The sequence below is a fragment of the Periophthalmus magnuspinnatus genome, chromosome 7 (genome assembly GCF_009829125.3).
Source record: "Periophthalmus magnuspinnatus isolate fPerMag1 chromosome 7, fPerMag1.2.pri, whole genome shotgun sequence".
NCBI classification, from domain to species: Eukaryota; Metazoa; Chordata; class Actinopteri; order Gobiiformes; family Gobiidae; genus Periophthalmus; species Periophthalmus magnuspinnatus.
In genome coordinates, this window is record NC_047132.1 from 30,267,823 (window position 1) to 30,287,613 (window position 19,791).

Below are 19,791 nucleotides of genomic sequence, written 5' to 3' on the forward strand. Positions count from 1 at the left end.
TTTTGCTTAAACACAACTCAAGTTTGATATAAAAAAAGAGAAATTAAATAAAAAATGAAAGACACATCAGTAGTATTCATTTCTTATTTAAATAAATCAAATAAATTATGTCTTTCTCTGTCGTCTTTCAAGTTCCTTTTTAAAGTAAATCGTTTTTTCACAGGCCAGCAACAAAAAAACAAGATTAATCATTTCATTCACCGAAAATTCGACTTTCAAACTATTAAAAGTTCATGCCATGGAGTAGAAAAAGTGCATAAAGAAAACATATTCAAGCTCAATTTGCTACACTCGTACTAGCAAAGCATTCTGGGATTTGTAGTATTAGAGTTGCATGCACATTTGGTATCACGCGGCCAAATATAATTACATCACGGGCCAGATTTGTCCCCCCGGGGCCTGAGGTTGACATATGTGTTCTTGTTGTCATTGACTGAATATACGTGTTTTTTTCCCCGTGTACTGCTGTATTTGGACGGAGCGGTGACCTCCTCTGCGCTGCTCGTCTCTCGGGTTTTGTCCGACACGCCAATTAACAGCATATTTCACATGTACAGGTCGCACCACCAGGGGGCACATTGTTCACCTGCTGCTGCTTGATTATCGGCGTGTGAAGTGATTAGCTTACATCTCGTCAAAGATAATAGTTTTTAATCAAGCTCCGTTACTGATTAGGCTCTGAAAAGTGGATGATTTGACATTTAAACCCAATTAAATGACCAATATGCGAACGTTTGTGTGAGAAATGGTTTAGCGTTCAGTTATCTTTAGCGCTAAGGATAATAACGCCACTTTTGTTTGTGTTTTTTCTTATTATTTAAGTGTAAAACAGGGAGAAAAAGGGGGAAGACATTCAGAAAATACAAAAATAAACAGTAAAAGCTATAAACGCGCATGTTGCCCTGTATTTGCTGCAGTTTTAGCTCGTTTTAGATCGTTTTTATCGTCTAACGTCACAGTTTTTGGTTCGTTTTGTTTGCCGTTCATTCAAAAATCTTCTAGCGCTGTAGTGTGAGGAATGCATTTATTAGCGTTGCTCCGTGGCTTTTTGTTTACTGTTTTTTCCAGATAGTGGTATATAGTTACAGGGTTTATTATTAGACCAAATACAGCACCGTATTCGTCCACTTTCTGTCTTTTTTTCACCTTTTTTTACAGAAGTTACACACAAACAGAACTTTATAACAAGGGACAGAAAGAAGCAGTGAGGCAGTGCACCTTAACTAGACATGTATAATAAATAAGAAAAGAAAATTAAGTATAAAAGCAGAAACAAAAATCAGGAGACAGGAGCAAGATGAGCTAATTAGGCCAATCCAGTTAGACTCTGTTTACTTTTTAAAAACACATTTCCATGAACATTTTGTACGTTTGCAACAAATATCAGAATCAGAAAAATCTTAGCACATTTTGTTTTAGTCTCTTTAGTCTATTCTGTCAATCAACCGCTCCTGGGCGTGGCCTCCAGGCTCCGCCCTCTGGCCTGAACCATATCGGGCAGATTAGATTCAGTTGATATTACAGTTGTCCCTCGCTATATCGCGGTTCAGCTTTCTCGGTCTCGCTGTTTTGTGGATTTTAGTGCAATTGTACATGTTTGGTTTTTTTTACATCATATTAACGTGCATTGTGTCCTGCGTCCTGATTGGCTGTTGGACTGTAGACCATTGTCCATCAGTCTCCTCCGTGCCGTGTCTCCTGTCCAGTACAGAATGTGTTCAGACAAATTTACATAAACGTTGGATCGCAGTGCGACAAAACCCACAATGTCGATGAAACGTTCTGCGCCGACAAAGACGCCTACGAAGGTTTGAACTTTGAGAGAGTTTAAACGAAAGAGAAATGTGAGAAAACGTTAACGCCTGTGTGAGAAAAGTGTATAAAGTGTGTGGTGAGGGGTTTTACAGCAAAAAACATAGAGAATAACTGTAAAAAATAAAGCTGATACTTCGTGGATTTCGCCTATTGCGGGTTATTTTTAGAACATGACCCCGCGATAAACAAGGGACCACTGTATTTGCCTTTAGTTATTTCATTTGTTAATTTGCTACATTTTGATTCTAAAATTCTAAACTTGCTTCTCATTACTAAACTCTAACTAGTCTATTTATTTTCATCAAGAAGTCCAGCTCTGTCCTGGGCTGTCCTCTGGACTCAGTGCAGGAGGTGGGGGACAGGAGGGTCCTGGCTAAGGTCATTTCTATGCTGGACCCCCTGCAGGACGCTCTGTCTGCCCTGGAGAGCAGCTTCAGTGACTGATTCACCCTCGCTGTGTGAAGGAGGTTTCAGGTCTTTCCTTCCTGCTGCTGTCAGACTGTACAATGAACACTGTTAACACTGAACATGTGTCATTCAACCACACCTATGTGCAATACTCAAGTCACTGAACCACACCTATGTGCAATACTCAAGTCACTGAACCACACCTATGTGCAATACTCAAGTCACTTTACGAAGATGTTACATTAGAGTCTATTTTTAGTTTATTTTTAAGTCTATTTTTTAAATTATTTTAAGCTATTTATCTATTATCTTGTTTTATTGCATGGTACCATTTTCCTTCTGTTCTTTAACTGTGCGGTGCAATACTGGAATTTCCCCACTGTGGGACTAATAAAGGCAGATCTTATCTTATCTTATCTTATCTTATGTATTTACTGTGTTACATGTTAGTCTGTGTCACTATAGTCTGTATAAAGATGTGGACTAAGTGAGCGTGACGTCGTCCACAGCGTTCAGCTCCAGTCAAATGAAGCTGATCGAGGCTAGCAGTTATAGCGGCGAATTTAGAGCCGAGTTCCACATTTAAAATTCCGATCGTGAGTATCATAGCAACCAAACAGCCAATCCAGAGCAAGGCTGTTAAAGGTAACGCCCCTTCCCGCCCACGTCACTGGTTTAGCAGGGAGCAGGCGCTTAGCAACGCTGTCAATCAAACCTGTTGCTAACGCTAATGGGAGTGACCTCGGGGAAAGAAGCCGCCTGATTTGTCTGTTATTAATGTTCTTATCTTGAGTTACAGACACAATAGCGAAACAAAAACAGCAGGATCACGTAGAGTGGGTTAATACGAACATTTAAGACGAGTCTGACAGCAGCAGGTACACAGTTTTTCAATAGAAAGTGAATTGGAGCCAGAGTCGATGAAGCCAGAAGCGCGCATATGAGCACTTCGAATGAATGAATAACTTCCTATTTGGAACGCAGCGGCTAGCAGGTTAGCTACGTCCATTTATATAAACAGTCTATAGTTTCCTCTATGTGTACAGTTGACATGATGTTAGTTTTATCTCTTTATGGACGCAAGTTATGTTAATTTTCAACATTTTTTTGGCTAAATAAAACCCCTAAACTTGTGAATTTTGTTGTCTGACCCTGGGCACTTTATTTGCACAGCACTTTTACACTCATATATATTTCAAATGTTCACTAATTTCATCAATATTCTCTACTCGGTAAAGATCTTCTCCGTGTGACCTCATTTCCAATAAAAATCACATACACTTGATCTGGTTTTAAAGGATGTTCTGAGACGTGGATCTTCTGTGTGAATGTTTCAGATGATTAAAGCCCCGTGTGTGGCGTACAGCGCAGCCCAGAACGCAGCCGCTCAATGAGGCTTCACAACACGCTTTACAATGCTCTAATTAGCACGTTTCATAATCTTCCAGCGCGGTGGGAAAGTGGGATTCGTTAGCGGGAAAATAACATGCAAAAATGATGCCAGGATTCGCTTTGAGCTACTTCAAAGACCTTTTTTTTTTCAGATGAAGTTGCAAAAAGAATGGAAGTGATGATTAAAAATGTATGTAGGAGTCATGATACTGTTTTTTTTTTTCATATACTGCGCAAAGCAAGACTTTATCTAATAAGGAAAACGGAAAAATCTTCGTCCAATGAGGTTCACACGGTCTAAAGATAATTAATTTTAATAGATTCTTGTTTCTTTTTTAGACCAAGGTTTAGTTTTCCACCTCTTCTCCCTGGTATTTGGTTCTAGCTCAACAGGATATCTTGGTGTTTTATAGTTTTATTGTTCTTTGCTTTATTTTGTACAGTTTTTATATATGTTTTTTTGCTGTAAAACCCCTCACCACACACTTTATACACTTTTCTCACACAGGGATTAACATTTTCTCACATTTTTCTCTTGTTTAATTAATTAATAGTGACTCAGGTGTATTTCACAGTCCCTCTGCTGTAAAAAATAGGTAAAATTGCACAAAAAAAATCAGCAAAACCGGGAAAGGTGAACCGTGATATAGCGAGGGACAACTGTACATCTGTTTTTGTTGATTTTATGTGAAGCATTTCGGGCTTAAGATGTATTTTGAATGTGATATAAATAAAACTGAAATGAACTGATTTCATACCTGACAGTTTGGACTGCTCACTAGCGCCTCAGAGTGGTCACATGATGTTGCTTGTCAGAGTAAAAAGGGGCTATAAACCGGGACGAGGGGCCGTTTTACTCTCACACACCTGGGATACTGTCCTGAAAAATGTCGGACTGCAGATGGCGCTGTCGTCCTGACTCCACCGGTAGAAAGACAACATCAAAATAGTTTAAATCAGGCGACAGGACACACCGTTGCAACATCACGTGACCACTCTGAGGCGCTAGTGAGCAGTTCAAACTGTCAGGGATGAAAACAAACTAAACCTTAGTCTGGAAAAACAATCTATCAAAATTGGAAACTCTGGTCAACATGAAAAATGAGTTTGTCTCTACAGGGCTGGGGTTATATTAGACATTGTTTGGTAACACAGTTTAGCATCATAAATCTTTTAATTTATCTTTATTTTTTTGTTAAAGGTCCTATATTACACAAAATTGACTCTTGTGAGCTTTAAGTCATGTTATAATGCTCTTACCGCCTCAAAACAGACCTGAAGTTGTGTTTTGTTTCATTCACACATGTTTGAGTTACACTTTATCATTAGTCTGCACATCTGCAAGGCTCAAAACGCTCTGTTCCACGTTGTGATGTCATGAAGTGGTAGTTTTCAAGTTAACAGCTCCTTTTTACCTTTAGTTCAGTAGAGATCGGCAATTCCAGGGTTGAAAAATGATCCAAATGATTCTAGTGAAGGTGTGTGGAGTTTAAAAACACAGTGGAGCACTTCCTGTATCACCACTTGATGACATCACAAGGTGGAACAGAGTGTTTCAGTTTGAGAGAAGACCACAATGGGGAAACGGCATTATAACAGATCAGAAAACAGCGTAATATGGGGCCCTTTAGATTCCAATATCCACGAGTTTCAGAATGATGTAAAATTAAGAACATTGCCATGAGAACTGAAACAAAATATTATATAAAATGTGAAAAGTCCTCAAAATGTCACCTACAGCAGGAGGTAGAACCCCGTGAACACATATACTTTATAGATATCAGGCTGAAGAAACTCTTTTGATGCTGGTCCCACTCCTTGAAAAATGAAATGGCGTGCAGAATAACAACAACCTCAAATCGATGCGGAAGCCAGAACATGCAACGTTTGTGACTTTCTCTATGAATAATAATAACGAAAAGACGAAAAGAAAGCGAAACGACGGCGATGGAGAAGCCTCTGTGAAGTTTAGTCTCGACTTTGAGCTTTAGCTGTAAATGTAATGGATGTTTTGTTACTTCTGCCAAACGACAAACAGTAACTCAGAGGTTAAAGAGGAGGAGGCCGCGGCGTAATAAAACTCCGCTTCAATGTAATGCATCAGTTTAAAGTGCGGACTCTCGTTCTATGTCTATTTTTTCTTTATTTTTTTGACTTTCTACCTTTTAGATACACACGGAAGACATCAAATATATGAAGCTGTGAATATATATGGAATTATGTAGTAAAGAAAAAAAAATTAAATAACTCTTCAGTATAAACACTTTTTTTTATTTTACATTCAAATCCACCCTTTGCTTTTTCGAAAAATATTTAGTAGAGTTATTTAACTTTCTTTCTTTACATAATTCCATAGATCTTACTTCACATATTTGATGACTTCTGTTCAAATCTTTGACTGGTAGTGTAGGTTTAAACACCAGTCAATTTATTTATTTTTAATACTTTCTACATTTTATTACACATACAGAAGACATCAAATATATGAAGTAAGATATATAAAATTATGTAGTAAAGAAAAAGGAAAAACTAGATATTTTAAACAAAGCAAAGGATCGTTACTTTGAGGATTTGAATATAAAGTATATTTTAAAAAATTTAGTTATTTACCTTTTTTTCTTTGCTACATAATTCCATAAATCTTACTTCATGCACTGCCTGGCCAAAAAAAAAGTCACCACCAAAAAAAAAGGTCACACACTAATATTTGGTTGTTCCGCCTTTAGCTTTGATTCGCTGTGGCATTGTTTTGATTGTCACAAGATTTATTTCCATCCAGTGTCGCATTAATTTTCCACCAAGACGTTACACTGATGCTGGTCGAGTCTGACGCTGCACAAAGCTTCTCCAGCTCATCCCAAAGATTCTCAATGGGGTTAAGGTCTGGACTCTGTGGTGGACGATCCATGTGTGAAAATGATGTCTCTGTCTCCCTCTCTCTGTTTCTCTTTCTCTCTCTGTCTCCCTCTCTGCTTCTATTTCCCTCTCTCCCCTCCCTCTCTCTATGTGTGCATCTTTCTCTCTCTCTGTCTCTCTCTTTTTGCTTCTCCCTCTCTGCTTCTCTTTCTCTCTCTGCCTTCCCCCTCTCTCTCTCTCACTCTCCCTCTGTTTCTATTTCCCTCTCTCCTTCTGTCTCTCTCTGTGCATCTTTCGCTGTCTCTCTCTCTCCCTCTGCTTCTATTTCCCTCTCTCTATGCATCTTTCTCTCTCTGTCTCTCTCTGCTTCTATTTCCCTCTCTCCCCTCCCTCTCTCTCTCTGTGCATCTTTCTCTCTCTCTCTTTCTGCTTCTCTTTCTCTCTCTGCCCCCCCTCTCTCACTCTGTTTCTATTTCCCTCTCTCTCCGTGCATCTTTCTCTCTGTCTCTCTCTCTCTGCTTCTCCCTCTCTCGGCCTTCCCCCCTTCTCTCTTTCTCTCCCTCTCTGCTTCTATTTCCCCCTCTCTCTCTATGCATCTTTCTCTCTCTCTTTCTGCTTCTCCCTCTCTCTCTGCTTCTCTCTCCCTCTCCCTCTTTCTCTCTCTCTCCCTCTCAGCCTCTCTTTCTCTCCTTCTTCTCCCTCTCTCTCTGTCTCATGCTCCTGATCCTCTCTTTCACAATTTGAGCCTGATGAATCCTGTCATTGTCGTCTTGGAATACGTCCGTGTCATTAGGGAAGAAAAAATCCACTGATGTAATAACCTGGTCATTCAGTATATTCAGGTGTCAGCTGACCTCATTCTGCTGAACCTGGACCGGACCAACTGTAGCAACGACAACATATTTGCTTAGTTAAATCCAGGTGGCGATTTTTTATTTATTTTTTGGCCAGGCAGTGTATGTTTGATGTCTTCTGTTTGTATATGATGTAGAAAATGGTAAAAATAAAGAAAACAAACACTGAATTAGAGGGTGTGTCCATACTTTTGCCTGGTACTGTAGGCCACATGTGTCAAACTCAAGGCCTGGGTGCCAAATGCGGCCCGCCATGTCATTTTATGTGGCCCGCGACAAGGTAAATTTAAATTTATGACCGTCTTAAAATGTTAGTTTATCAAGAGTTACGTCGTTCCACAGACATATTTTTTATATCTTTGCAAATTTGAGACGAACCATTTTGCTGATGTGACCTTGGTGAAATTGTGTTTGACACCCCTGCTGTAGGCCTTTGCTGACAGTGTAGATCTTTGCTGGCAGCGTAGGCCTTTGCTGGTACTGTAGGCCTTTTGTTGCCTGTGTCTTGTCGCGCTTTAATGTGATTTCACAGCAGTATCAGGCGCACAGAGCCTTGAGTCAGTCAGGGCAGGTCTCTGTTATTCTGCTGCAGCTCTGAGCTCTCACTAACGTCAAACAGAGACGACTTCTGACAGCTGAGCACAAACAGCCGCCTCAGTGTACGCCTCAGTGTACGCTACGGGGGATACAACCCGCTTTCAGACGCTCAAAGAGGTTTAAACATGATGAAGAAAAAGGGAATCACAACAGTTTATTAGATTTCATTCAGATTCAAAACATCTGAGTGATAAAAGTGTCACTAATGTGTCATAAACAACTTGGAGTATACTGTAGCTTGAATTCAAATTACGTGTTTGATCCGAAGATTGGCAAGTTCGAATCCCGCTCCTACAGATGAATACTGTTATGTTATGTCCTTGGGCAAGACAATTAACCCCCCTCGCCCCAGTATGCATGTACACCGGTGTATGAATGTGCATCTTGTGCCATGTCCCAATTCGTCAAAGTGCCCTTAAATGCGCAGTTAGAACGGTGCATTTAAGGGGCGTAACTTCTGCCGCAACAAGTGCTATCCAATTTCATGCACCCGACGAATACGGACGAAAATGTGGCCTGCGTTTCCACGGAGAGCGACTGTACCCGAAGCATACATTCAAACACACTTCGTGCACCACGCCTACGCAAAAAAAAAAGAGATTAAAATGGAGTACGCTGCGCAATACACGTTCAAATGTAAGCACTGGTTTACGTCACCTACGACAGCGCGACATGAAACTGTTAAAATTTGAGAAAAGATATGTCTAAGCCGACTCAACCTTAGTGAAGTGACCAAACAGTTTGACATAAAGTGTTTTAAGTGCCTTGAAGGTGGAAAAAAACCTTTAAAAATGACTATTTACCATTGTGACCTGAGTAATCACACTTCACTGTCAATATTTTCTGTATCTGTCCCTATTCAAATAAACAATATATAAACGATCCCATAACCTTGACACTGCAGTTAACTCAAAATTGCAAACCTAAATGATCATTTTAAGCTGCATTTTTCTTGGTAAACCACAGAATATCAACTATTATTTTGTATAAAACCTGCCAAAACCCTGTATTCTTACTTGTTCAGGCTATGTTCTAAATGCCCGGAAGAACTCAGAGACGTCAAACAGGGCGGGGCCTAAAACAGCGTAAAAGCATTTATGAATTCAGAGATTTCCAAACAGGTTAATCAGAACATTTTAGATACATTTTTACATTTCTGCATTAGAGACCACATTTACTTGCCACAAAAATCTGAAGAAAAACCATCCCAAAGTTGCCCTCAATTTCTACTCTCTCTGTCACATGTGTCAAACTCAAGGCTCATGGGCCAAATGTGGAACGCCATGTCATTTCGTGCGGCCCACAATAAGGTAAATTAAAAGGTAAACTGTCTTAAAATGTCAGTTTATCAGGATATGGTACGTTATACATCCATATTTTTACGTTTATGGGAATGTATGTGCAATATTTGTAAACTGAATAAGTAATAAATACAGAAAGTTTATAAAAAAGTAAATATAATAAGTATAATAAGTAAAATAAATTTGTTTAATTAATTTTGTAGTGAAAATGTGATTGACGCTACTGCTCTATGTTATGTAAAGCTTCCTCTGCTTTATATGGCTCTGTCACATCGCATATTTTTACATTTTCGCTTATTTGCTGATGTGTAAATTAGTTTTCTAGCCACAAAATAAATTAAAGGGCTCATATTACGCTATTTCCTGATCTGTGTTATAATGTTTCTTCGTCACAAACAGACCTGGAGTTCTGTTATGTTTCATTCTCACACGTTTAACACACAAACGCTGCATTTAGGCTGAATTTTTCTTCTCTCAAACTGAAAACACTCTGTTCCACCTTGTGATGTCATCATGTGGTAATACAGGAAGTGCTCCACTGCATTTTTAAACTCCATACAGCATTATAACGTGACTTAAAGCTCACAAGAGGCAATTTTGTGTAATATCGGGCCTTTACTGTTACATTTTGAACCTAAACCTACACAACATTTTGGATCAGTGTTGAATAAAACCGTGTCAAACCAAAACCTAAACCGTTCTTACCTCTTTAGTTTTGTCCATGGCTTTTAAAATGGCCACGTTGAGCTTTTCCAGCGCAGAGAGGACGTTGACGTATTCACCCAGATGTGGACTGAAGTACTCTGCAGTGACAAGAATCAGCAATGTGAGTATTTATAAGAGGTAGAAGTATTTTTGACCTGCGTTTAAGAGCAAGAGCTACACGAGTTTAGAGAGCCAAAATGTTGTTGTTGAAAACCGTTTTAAAATCTTGTCAGACTCTTACTTTGCCCTTCAAAGTTATGATACTTTTTGTATTTTAATTTGGGAAGACATCGCTCATTTACTTAATAAATTCTCTTAACGATTACAAAGTGAAACAGGTAAAATCATATGTAAAGTTTAAGCTCAAATTCATTCTTACCTGCGAGTTGGTCGATGTCCAGGTTCCTTAGAATGAGACAAAAACAAAAAAAAGATGGTGTTATTGAAGCGCCTGGGACTATATAACACACACATGCTATTACCGTATTTTCCACACTATAAGACACACTTTTTTCATAGTTTGTCTGGGGGTGCGACTTTATATGTGAAATTATTAAAATATATCATTTCACATCTTTGTTATTGTCACACTGAACTGCACACTACCAGTATGACAACCATCTACAGGGCGGCCCAAAAGTCACTGACACTTTTAAATCTTCAGTCACTCCTATAATTCATAAGTTAAAATCACCAAATTTTAGCAGTAGATAAACTGAACCTTCAGAGATTTTGGGTGATATATACGGTTATAATTGTTCACTTACACTTGAACTTATCACTACTTAAACTAGAGGAAGTGTCCACCGTTTTGGGTTTGTCCCTGAACTAATGGATTTAGTGATTTGGAGTGAGATCCAGAGTAAACTTAGCGTGCTGTACTGCTATTCAGCCTGTTGTTCTCCATTTTATTGTTATTATTATAACTTGCCTTTAAAGATAAAATGTCTGTTCTTGGTCTCGGATTTTGTAAAATAAATTTCCCCAAAAAATGCGACTTATGTATATTTTTTTTCATTACTCTGCATTTTTTCACTGGTGCGACTTAATAGTCTAGAGCAACGTATAGTCCGGAAAAAACGCTAGTTCTAGCAACCAACTAAATTAAAGTGTCCATATTATGCCATTTTCTGATCTATGTTAAAATGTTTCCTCATCACAAACAAAAATGCCTTGTGGTCATTTCTGTTTTGTGCGGTTACAACTAAAGCTGTTTTGTGTTCTAAAAATACAACAATTCGAAATAATATTCTTTAGTTCCATGCTCTAATTATAACCAGTGTTGAGAAGTAACTGAATACATGTACCGAAATACACATAGAGAATACTAATTATGACAAACTGTATTCTAGTGCAGTTACTTTAGAATGCAGTACACACAATTTAGGCTTCAAGAAAAATATAAAACACAGCTCTTATCGTGAGTCAAGTGTGATTTTTCCTTCTCTAATCAGTGACAGAAAACACAGACCAAACAGTGAAGCGAACATAAACCTGTTTTTAATCCTACGTTGCGTCTTTACCCAATAATTTAAATGCAAGTCAATGTAAAAATAATCAAAGTACCTTTTATCCGGACTTTTTTTCATAGTTTTGGGGGTGCGACTTATACTCAGATGCGACTTATATGTGAAATATGTGTTTTTTTTTCCTTCATTATTATGCATTTTTTGGCTAGTGCGACTTATACTCCAGAAAATATGGTACTCAGGATGCAGAACTCTGATTGGACCATGCACTAGAATACTTTTTTAATACATTTTACTGCTTGTATTCAGTATTCTGCAACTAAATACATTTTCAAAGTATTCTTCCCATCACTGATTATAACACAGACTTAAAATAAATTCATAATCTGTTGTGGCTAACGCTAATCGTGACTGTGATATTTACCAAACTGCTTGACTCACAGCACCACACTGTTTACACTCCGGAAATATTTACTTCGTAGCTAATTCTTGTTGAATTAATTGTTGACTTGTGTTAAGATCCCATCAGACCAGCCCGTTTCGCGTCTTTATCCGTTGTTTATCAGTTTGCAAAGCGAGCGCCGCAAACTCCAGGGGCTGTTGAGGCGCAGTAAACGCTTTGGGGATGACTATTGACATAATCTTTATTGAAGTGCGATAGCGGTGTGTGTGTGTGGATCCGGGCGGGAGCAGAGCAGCCGGAGCCCGCAGATGGCATCACCGTTTGGGATAAATCCGGGAGAGAAGAAGGGACTTACTCGGAACGCTGCCGGTCGATGGAGTAGTACAGCTCCTGCATCTGCTCTTTGGTCAGGATGCCGTCAGTGAAGTAGGAATGAAACTCCTCCATGGACAGCTTCCCGTCATCTGGAAAATACAATCGAGGAAGGTTTTATCGTCAGTGTTGGATGGAGACGGCGGACATTTTGAATTGAGCGACTGGCTTGAGAGTTACAGATGGAAGGACTGGCAGAAAAGTTGACATAAGGTTTATTGGAAAACTTTGAGAGCAATTTCACATTTGAACAGCGCATCAGTCAAAGAACCTGGTCTGCGCTCTTCTACCTCAAGAACACTGCCTGGCTACCGTTTTGTTTTTTGTTTTTTTTGTTTTTTTGGTTTAGCAACTCCGTCAATCAAACCTGTTGCTAACGCTAGCAGGAGCGAGTTCAGGGAAAGAAGGCGTCTGATTTGTCTGTTATTAATGTTCATATCTTGATTTAAGGACACAATAATTAAATGAAGATGCAGAGTAGGTGAATACGAACATTTTAAGACCAAAACGACGAATCTGACAGCAGCGGTTACAGAGAGTGTAATTGTGAAGGAAGACACTGAAGACCAGGTAGAGAGTTGAAAGAAGTTTATCTCATGAGATGAATTATGTTACGTTTACAAAGGAGCCATCCAGCACTTATACCCTAAGAAAAGTACTATCAATACAAGGATGGTTTTCTAAGGACTGATGGATTCAAAATATATATTCAAGTATATTATGTTATCTCACTGTTCATTTTAAAGTTACTGTAATGTAATGTTCACTCTTTATTTAGTCATTACTATTAGTTATAGTCAGTTCACTACTTTATTTAGTCATTATATTCAATTATGTAAACTATGTAATCTGCACTAATGTTTGTTCTTGAGTCTTGCAGAAAATGTCTTTTGAAAGTGCAGGATCCCACGGGAAGAAGGTCACTGTGAAACTGAAACAGAAACATCATGGGATGTTTTGTGCGAAGGGAAAGAGTGACCTTGTGGAAATCAAAAAACAGAATATATTTCTCTGTGAATTTCCTCATATGTTTTTACACTGCTTGCAAAGTATATGCTCCCCCCCCCCTTCAGATGTGTATGTAACTAGGGTTCCCTAACTTTAATAAAAGAGGTGAAAGACGGTCTGGGCCCCAGAGAGGGTGGTGGTTTGTAACTGGGGTTTTTTGCCTCTCCGCTCTTTCTCCTCAATATTGAGACAAAATAATCTCTCTTGTCTTCTCTTCTCTTTTGAACTGTAATATAGGTTGTGAACCTATCAAGGACTAAATTTACATACTGTCCGTACAAGGTCATAAATGGATATAATATTAACTGTAGAAAGGTAGAATATGTCACCTCTTGTCAACTGAATAATGAATACCTGTATCATGTAACCGAAGTAGCAGGTTCCAGTGTAGACATCTTAAAATAAGTATGCGTCATATTCTTACTGAGAAACAAGTTCACCTTGATGTTGTAACACACAGTATTCAACACAGGGTTTAAGAGTAAAGTAATAAAACAAAAATATAATGCTTTCAGAGGGAGGGACTACAGTTTTCCAATGTAAAGTGAATTGGAGCTGAGTTGATGCTCATGATCACACAGTGTGGCAGCTCACACGTTTGTCCATTTATATATACAGTCTATGGTTACAATACGTCCAAAACTCCACTGCCCGCCTCCTCACACACACCCGGTCCTGTGAACACGTCACGTTGTCCTCAAGAGCCTCCACCAGCTCCTCCTCCCGCAGCGTATTCACTCAAAGACAATGTCCTCCTCCTCACCTTCAAAGCCACAACCAGGCCCCCTCCTGTGGCTCAGACCTGCTCCAGCCTGACACTCCCTCCAGTTCTCTAACGCCAACCTCCTGTCCCTCCCCTGCACATGTCCCTGCTCCTGTCCTTCCCCTGCTCCTGTCTGCACTTGTCCCTCCCCTTCTCCTGTCCTTGTTCCTGTCCCTGCTCCTGCCCCTCTCCCTGCTCCTCTCTGCATCTGTCCCTGCCCTGTTCCTGTCCCTCCCCTGCTCCTGTCCCTGCACTGCTCCTGTCTGCATCTGTCCCCGCCCTGTCTGTGCTTCTGTCCCTTCCCTGCTCCTGTCTGCTCCTTTCCCTGTCTCTGTCTGCTCCTGTCCCTGCACCTGTCCCTCCCCTGCTCCTGTCCCTCCCCTGCTCTTATCTGCATCTGTCCCCACCCTGTCCCTGCTTCTGTCCCTCCCCTGCACCTGTCCCCGTCCTGTCCCTCCCCTGCTCCCGTCTGCTCCTTTCCCTGCCTCTGTCTGCTCCTGTCCCTGCTCCTGTCCCTCTCCCTGCTCCTCTCTGCATCTGTCCCTGCCCTGTTCCTGTCCTTTCCCTGCTCCTGTCCCTCCCCTGCTCTTATCTGCATCTGTCCCCACCCTGTCCCTGCTTCTGTCACTCCCCTGCTCCTGTCCCTCCCCTGCTCTTATCTGCATCTGTCCCCACCCTGTCCCTGCTTCTGTCCCTCCCCTGCTTCTGTCCCTCCCCTGCTCCTGTCCCTGCTCCTGTCCCTCCTCCTGTCCCTGCTCCTGTCCCTCCCCTGCAGGACACAGCCTTCTCTATTGCCACCCCACCCTGTGGAACTCACTACCTCATCAACTCCGTGACTGCACCGTCCTCCACCTTCAAGAAAAATCTCAAGACCCATCTGTTTAGAAACTTTTAATGTTTCAGTTATTTCTCCATGAGATTTACTGCTGATCTTTCCTGTTTTATTTAGTTATTGCTCTTTTGACAGTTTTAATATTTGTTCTGTAAAGTGTCTTTAAGTGTCTTGAAAAGCACTATATGAATAAAATGTATATTATTATTATTATTATTATTATTATTATTATTATTATGGGATGGAATGCCAAAAAAACATCTGTTACAAGTGATTTATGACTACAAAAAGGTGAAAAATATTATTTAGATGAAAATAAAAACTGAATTATAATCTCATCCATGTGACAAGCTGCAATTTTGGTGAAAAAGCATCTCATGATTCACTGCTGTTTTGTTTAATGCAGCTCTGTGCTCTACAACTGACACTTTCCCACCCACTCGGCCTATTTATACTGCAACCAGCCACGCCCCAAAACAAGCATACATATAAAATACAGCTGTCCCTCGCTATATCACGGTTCACCTTTCACGGTCTCGCTGTTTTGCAGATTGTTTTAGTGCAATTTTTCATGCTTTTTTACACCGTATGAATGTGTATCATGTTCTGCGTCCTGATTGGCTGTTGGACTGTAGACCATTGTCCATCAGTCTCCTCCGTGCCGTGTCTCCTGTCCAGTACAGAATGTGTTCAGACAAATTTACATAAACGTTGGATCGCGGTGTGACTCTGAAGTGCTGTACGTTTGCAATTTATTTTCTCCCCGACAAAACCCACAATGTCGATGAAAAGTTCTGCACCGACAAAGACGCCTACGAAGGTTTGAACTTTGAGAGAGTTTAAACGAGAGAAATGTGAGAAAATGTTAACGCCTGTGTGAGAAAAGTGTATAAAGTGTGTGGTGAGGGGTTTTACAGCAAAAAACATGTAGAATAATTGTAAGAAATCGCCTATTGCGGGTTATTTCTTGAACGTAACCCTCACGATAAACGAGCAAGTAACACAAAACACGAATCGTTATCAAATCGAAATCGGGACGGCTCTAACACGACGGTGATATTCATCTTCTGGCATATCGCCCACCCCTAAGGACGCTCACATTAAGGACACTATTCACAAAACAAACTTCGTCCAAAGCTTAGAAGAAACGAACACCGGGGAGAGGGAGCGGGTAGACGTTTGCAGCATATTATCCAAACCTTACGGTACATTTACTTTCCGTTGAAGCACTCCCCTGCACCACTCTGCTTCTCTCAAACAGAGCTGAGTTCCCCTTTGCCAGAGGTAATAGCAGTAATTTGGTCCATTCAGCCCATTACAGTGTGAGCTCAATGCTTTTAATGACACAGCCACATTCATTGGCATTATCACTATTCACCGCCGCTGTGTTTTTAATGAGCCCCAAACTCTGCTCCTATTTCAAAACATTGATGTCTGTATGGCACAATTATACTCCCAATCTGAATACCTGCAAAACAATGAATTGATTATTTCGGCCTAATTTCACTTTCCAGAGCCGTGTTGGGAGTACGAACGCTCCGAGAGTACAAAGGTGGGCGTTTGGTGGGTTTAGTCATTTGTCTGGGACGGTTTGTGAATCTCAAAACTGTAATGGGATCTATCTGGCAGGTTTTCACTTGCGCTGAAGTCTTTGGAGATGTCCAGACGGGGTTTTGCAGCAGACAGCACAGCGCAAACTGATGGGCCGCAGCCAAACGCCAAATCCAATCATCTGCCAGTTCATAAGAGCAATTTTGACCAGTTTCCAGCAGAGAGGACGACTCAAGGAGAGACGCTGGTCATAAATAATACAAGATTTTTTTGATTTGAGTGGGAAATAGAATACAAAAATACAACTGCTGACAAAAATAGTTCAACCATGGGTGAAAAATGTGCATTAACTATTTAAAGTGGATTATTATGAGTGTTATAATGCTGTTACCTCATCAAACACACACCTGGAGTTGTGTTTTGTTTCATTCACACATATTTAAGTAACCCTTTATTATTAGTCTGTAACATCTCCAAAGCTCAAAATGCTCCGTTCCACCTTGTGATGTCATGAAGTGGTAGTTTCCATCGTTAACAGCTACATTTTACCTTAAGTTCAGTAGAGATAAGTGACAATTCCAGGGCTGAAATCACCCAAATGATTCTAGTGAAGGTGTGTGGAGTTTAAAAACACAGCGGAGCACTTCCTGTATTACCGCATGATGACATCACAAGGTGTTTTCAGAGAAGAACTCAACTCCAGGTCTGTTTGTGATGAGGAAACATTACAGTGGTCCCTCGTTTATCGTGGGGGGTCACGTTTTAAAAATAACTCGCAATCTTCGAAGTATCAGGTTTATTTTTTACAATTATTCTCTATGTTTTTGTCTGTAAAACCCCTCACCACACACTTTATACACTTTTCTCACACAGGCGTCAACATTTTCTCACATTTCTCTCTCGTTTAAACACTCTCAAAGTTCAAACCTTTGTAGGCGTCTTTGTCGGTGCAGAACGTTTCATCGACATTGTGGGTTTTGTCGGGGAGAAAACAAATTGCAAACGTACAGCACTTCAGAGTCACACTGAGATCTAACGTTTATGTCAATTTATCTGAACACATTCTGTACTGTACAGGAGACACGGCACGGAGGAGACTGATGGACAATGGTCTACAGTCCAACAGCCAATCAGGACGCAGAACACAATGCACGTTCATACTCTGTAAAAAAAAACATGAAAAATTACACGAAACAGCGAGACCGCCAAAGGTGAACTGCGATATAGCGAGGGATGACTGTATAACATAGATCAGAAAATGGAGTAATATGGGCCCTTTAAGACAATATATTACATCTTTTGAAAGGTCAAAAGTACTAAAAATGGCATCTGTTATTCACAGCGTTTACGTTCCTGATCAATGAGAAAAGACCGTTTCATAATAAGCAGCATTGTGTGTTTTCTTCTGTTTATATTGTCCCTGTCATGGTAAGTTTAGAACAGACATTATGCAGTTCACATGCCAAAAGCATCTCACTATATGTACACTAGCCCCGGGACAAACTCCAGACCTTAGACCTGTGTTACCATGGAGACCACGGTGCTACTGCAAGAGGAGGAGAGATAACAAGACAGCTATAGGCCCATACGTCACATTCAATTCTTATACTGCATATTTTAGCTGGTATAACAGTGTAGAGGTGCAGAGACATCATTTTATTTCAAACTGCTTCTCAACATCCCGACTGAGGCACTGAGGCAGAACTATGAGCAGAACAACTCACAAAATATCTGTGTCTTTCACATTTTGGTCCATGGAGCTTTTGTTTTCACGGCACAATAATTATTTCCTCAACACACAGACTCAGAAACATGTTCTTTAATTGTAAATATGTGTCTGCAGAATAGACTTTACATCTAAAGGGGCAAAAAGTATTTAGTCAGCCACCAATTGTGCAAGTAAAAACTCAACTTGTCGTGTTTGGAGGAGAAAGAATGCTAAGTTGCATCCAAAAAACACCATACCTACTGTGAATCAGGGGGGTGGAAACGTCATGCTTTCGGGCTGTTTTTCTGCAAAGGGACCCGGACGATTTTTAATTTATTTTTTCTCATTTTGTCTCTCATAGTTGAAGTGAACCTATGATGAAAATTACAGGCCTCTCTAATCATTTTAAGTGGACCACTGTATAAATGGATGTAGCTAACCTGTTAGCCGCCAGGTTCCAAATAGGAAGTGATCATGGGTGCACGTCCAGTTCCATTGACTCTAGCTCCAATTCACTTTACATTGAAAAACATTCCCTCTCTCTCTGTAACTGCTGCTGTCAGACTCGTCATTTTGATCTTAAATGTTTGTATTAACCCGCTCCACATGATCCTGGGGTTTTTATTTCACTATTTTGTCCGTAAATTAAGATATGAACATTAATAAGAGACGAATAAGGCGCCTTCTGAACCCAAACACTCCCTTAGTCCACTTCTTTCTACAGTCTGTGGTCTATGGTTTCACTGTTGGCTGGTTTTCTACTGTTTACTTGATTTTACTTGTTTTAGAGTCAGGTCCAAACTAAATATTTAGCAGAATTGTAGAATTTTATGCTTGTTCTCAAACTGTAATAGCTCTTTCACATTTTAAATTTTGTGTTTTGAGGTTTTACAGGTGAAAATGTCATGACTCACCATTGACACTCATATCTTTGCCACTCACAAGTAAAGTCCAAAAGGTCATGACGTCATCTACATAACCTCGATAGCAATTATTTTTTTAAAATTCCATTTCATGACAAGACCTAAGGCTGCTCTACAGTTGTCCCTCACTATATTGCGGCTCACTTATCGTGGTCTCTATTTTTTTTGGGGGGGGGCAATTTTTCATGCTTTTTTACATTGTATCAGCGTGCATTGTGTTCTGCGTCCTGACTGGCTGTTGGACTGTAGACCATTGTCCATCAGTCTCCTCCGTGCCGTGTCTCCTGTACAGTACAGAATGTGTTCAGACAAAGTTACATAAACGTTGGATCGCAGTGTGACTCTGAAGTGCTGTACGTTTGCAATTTGTTTTCTCCCCGACAAAACCCACAATGTCGATGAAACGTTCAAAGGCGCCTACGAAGGTTTGAACTTTGAGAGAGTTTAAACGAGAGAGAAATGTGAGAAAATGTTAACGCCTGTGTGAGAAAAGTGTATAAAGTGTGTGGTGAGGGGTTTTACAGCAAAAAACAGAGAATAACTGTAAAAAATAAAGCTGATACTTCGCGGATTTTGCCTGTTGCGGGTTATTTTTAGAGCATAACCCCCGCGATAAACGAGGAACCACAGTATATTGCTTTTCTTGTGGAGGAGACGTTACTGCTTTGCCAACAGTGTTCCACGTTGTGGCATTAAACCTGTTCTATCTCCATGTACGCAAAGGCCAAGTTACAGGTCAGATCCGTGGAGAGGAAACCACTTCACCGATCGTTTCGCTATAAAAATGTAGCATTGAATAAAGAGATAGATGAATGAAATGTCACACCAAGGAAC

The 19,791-nt window shown here is 40.2% G+C and overlaps 1 protein-coding gene across 1 annotated transcript in view; it reads right to left on the reverse strand.

Moving 5' to 3' along the window:
* Positions 1-19,791, reverse strand: part of LOC117373504 (N-terminal EF-hand calcium-binding protein 1-like) — a 78,091-nt gene that overhangs the window by 20,420 nt on the left and 37,880 nt on the right. Inside the window, exons 3-5 of the mRNA XM_033969550.2 lie at positions 12,156-12,264; positions 10,308-10,333; positions 9,929-10,026 (exon numbers count right to left, since the gene is read on the reverse strand). Coding sequence (XP_033825441.1) covers positions 9,929-10,026; positions 10,308-10,333; positions 12,156-12,264 — 233 coding nt within the window. The remainder of the gene's footprint in view (positions 1-9,928; positions 10,027-10,307; positions 10,334-12,155; positions 12,265-19,791) is intronic.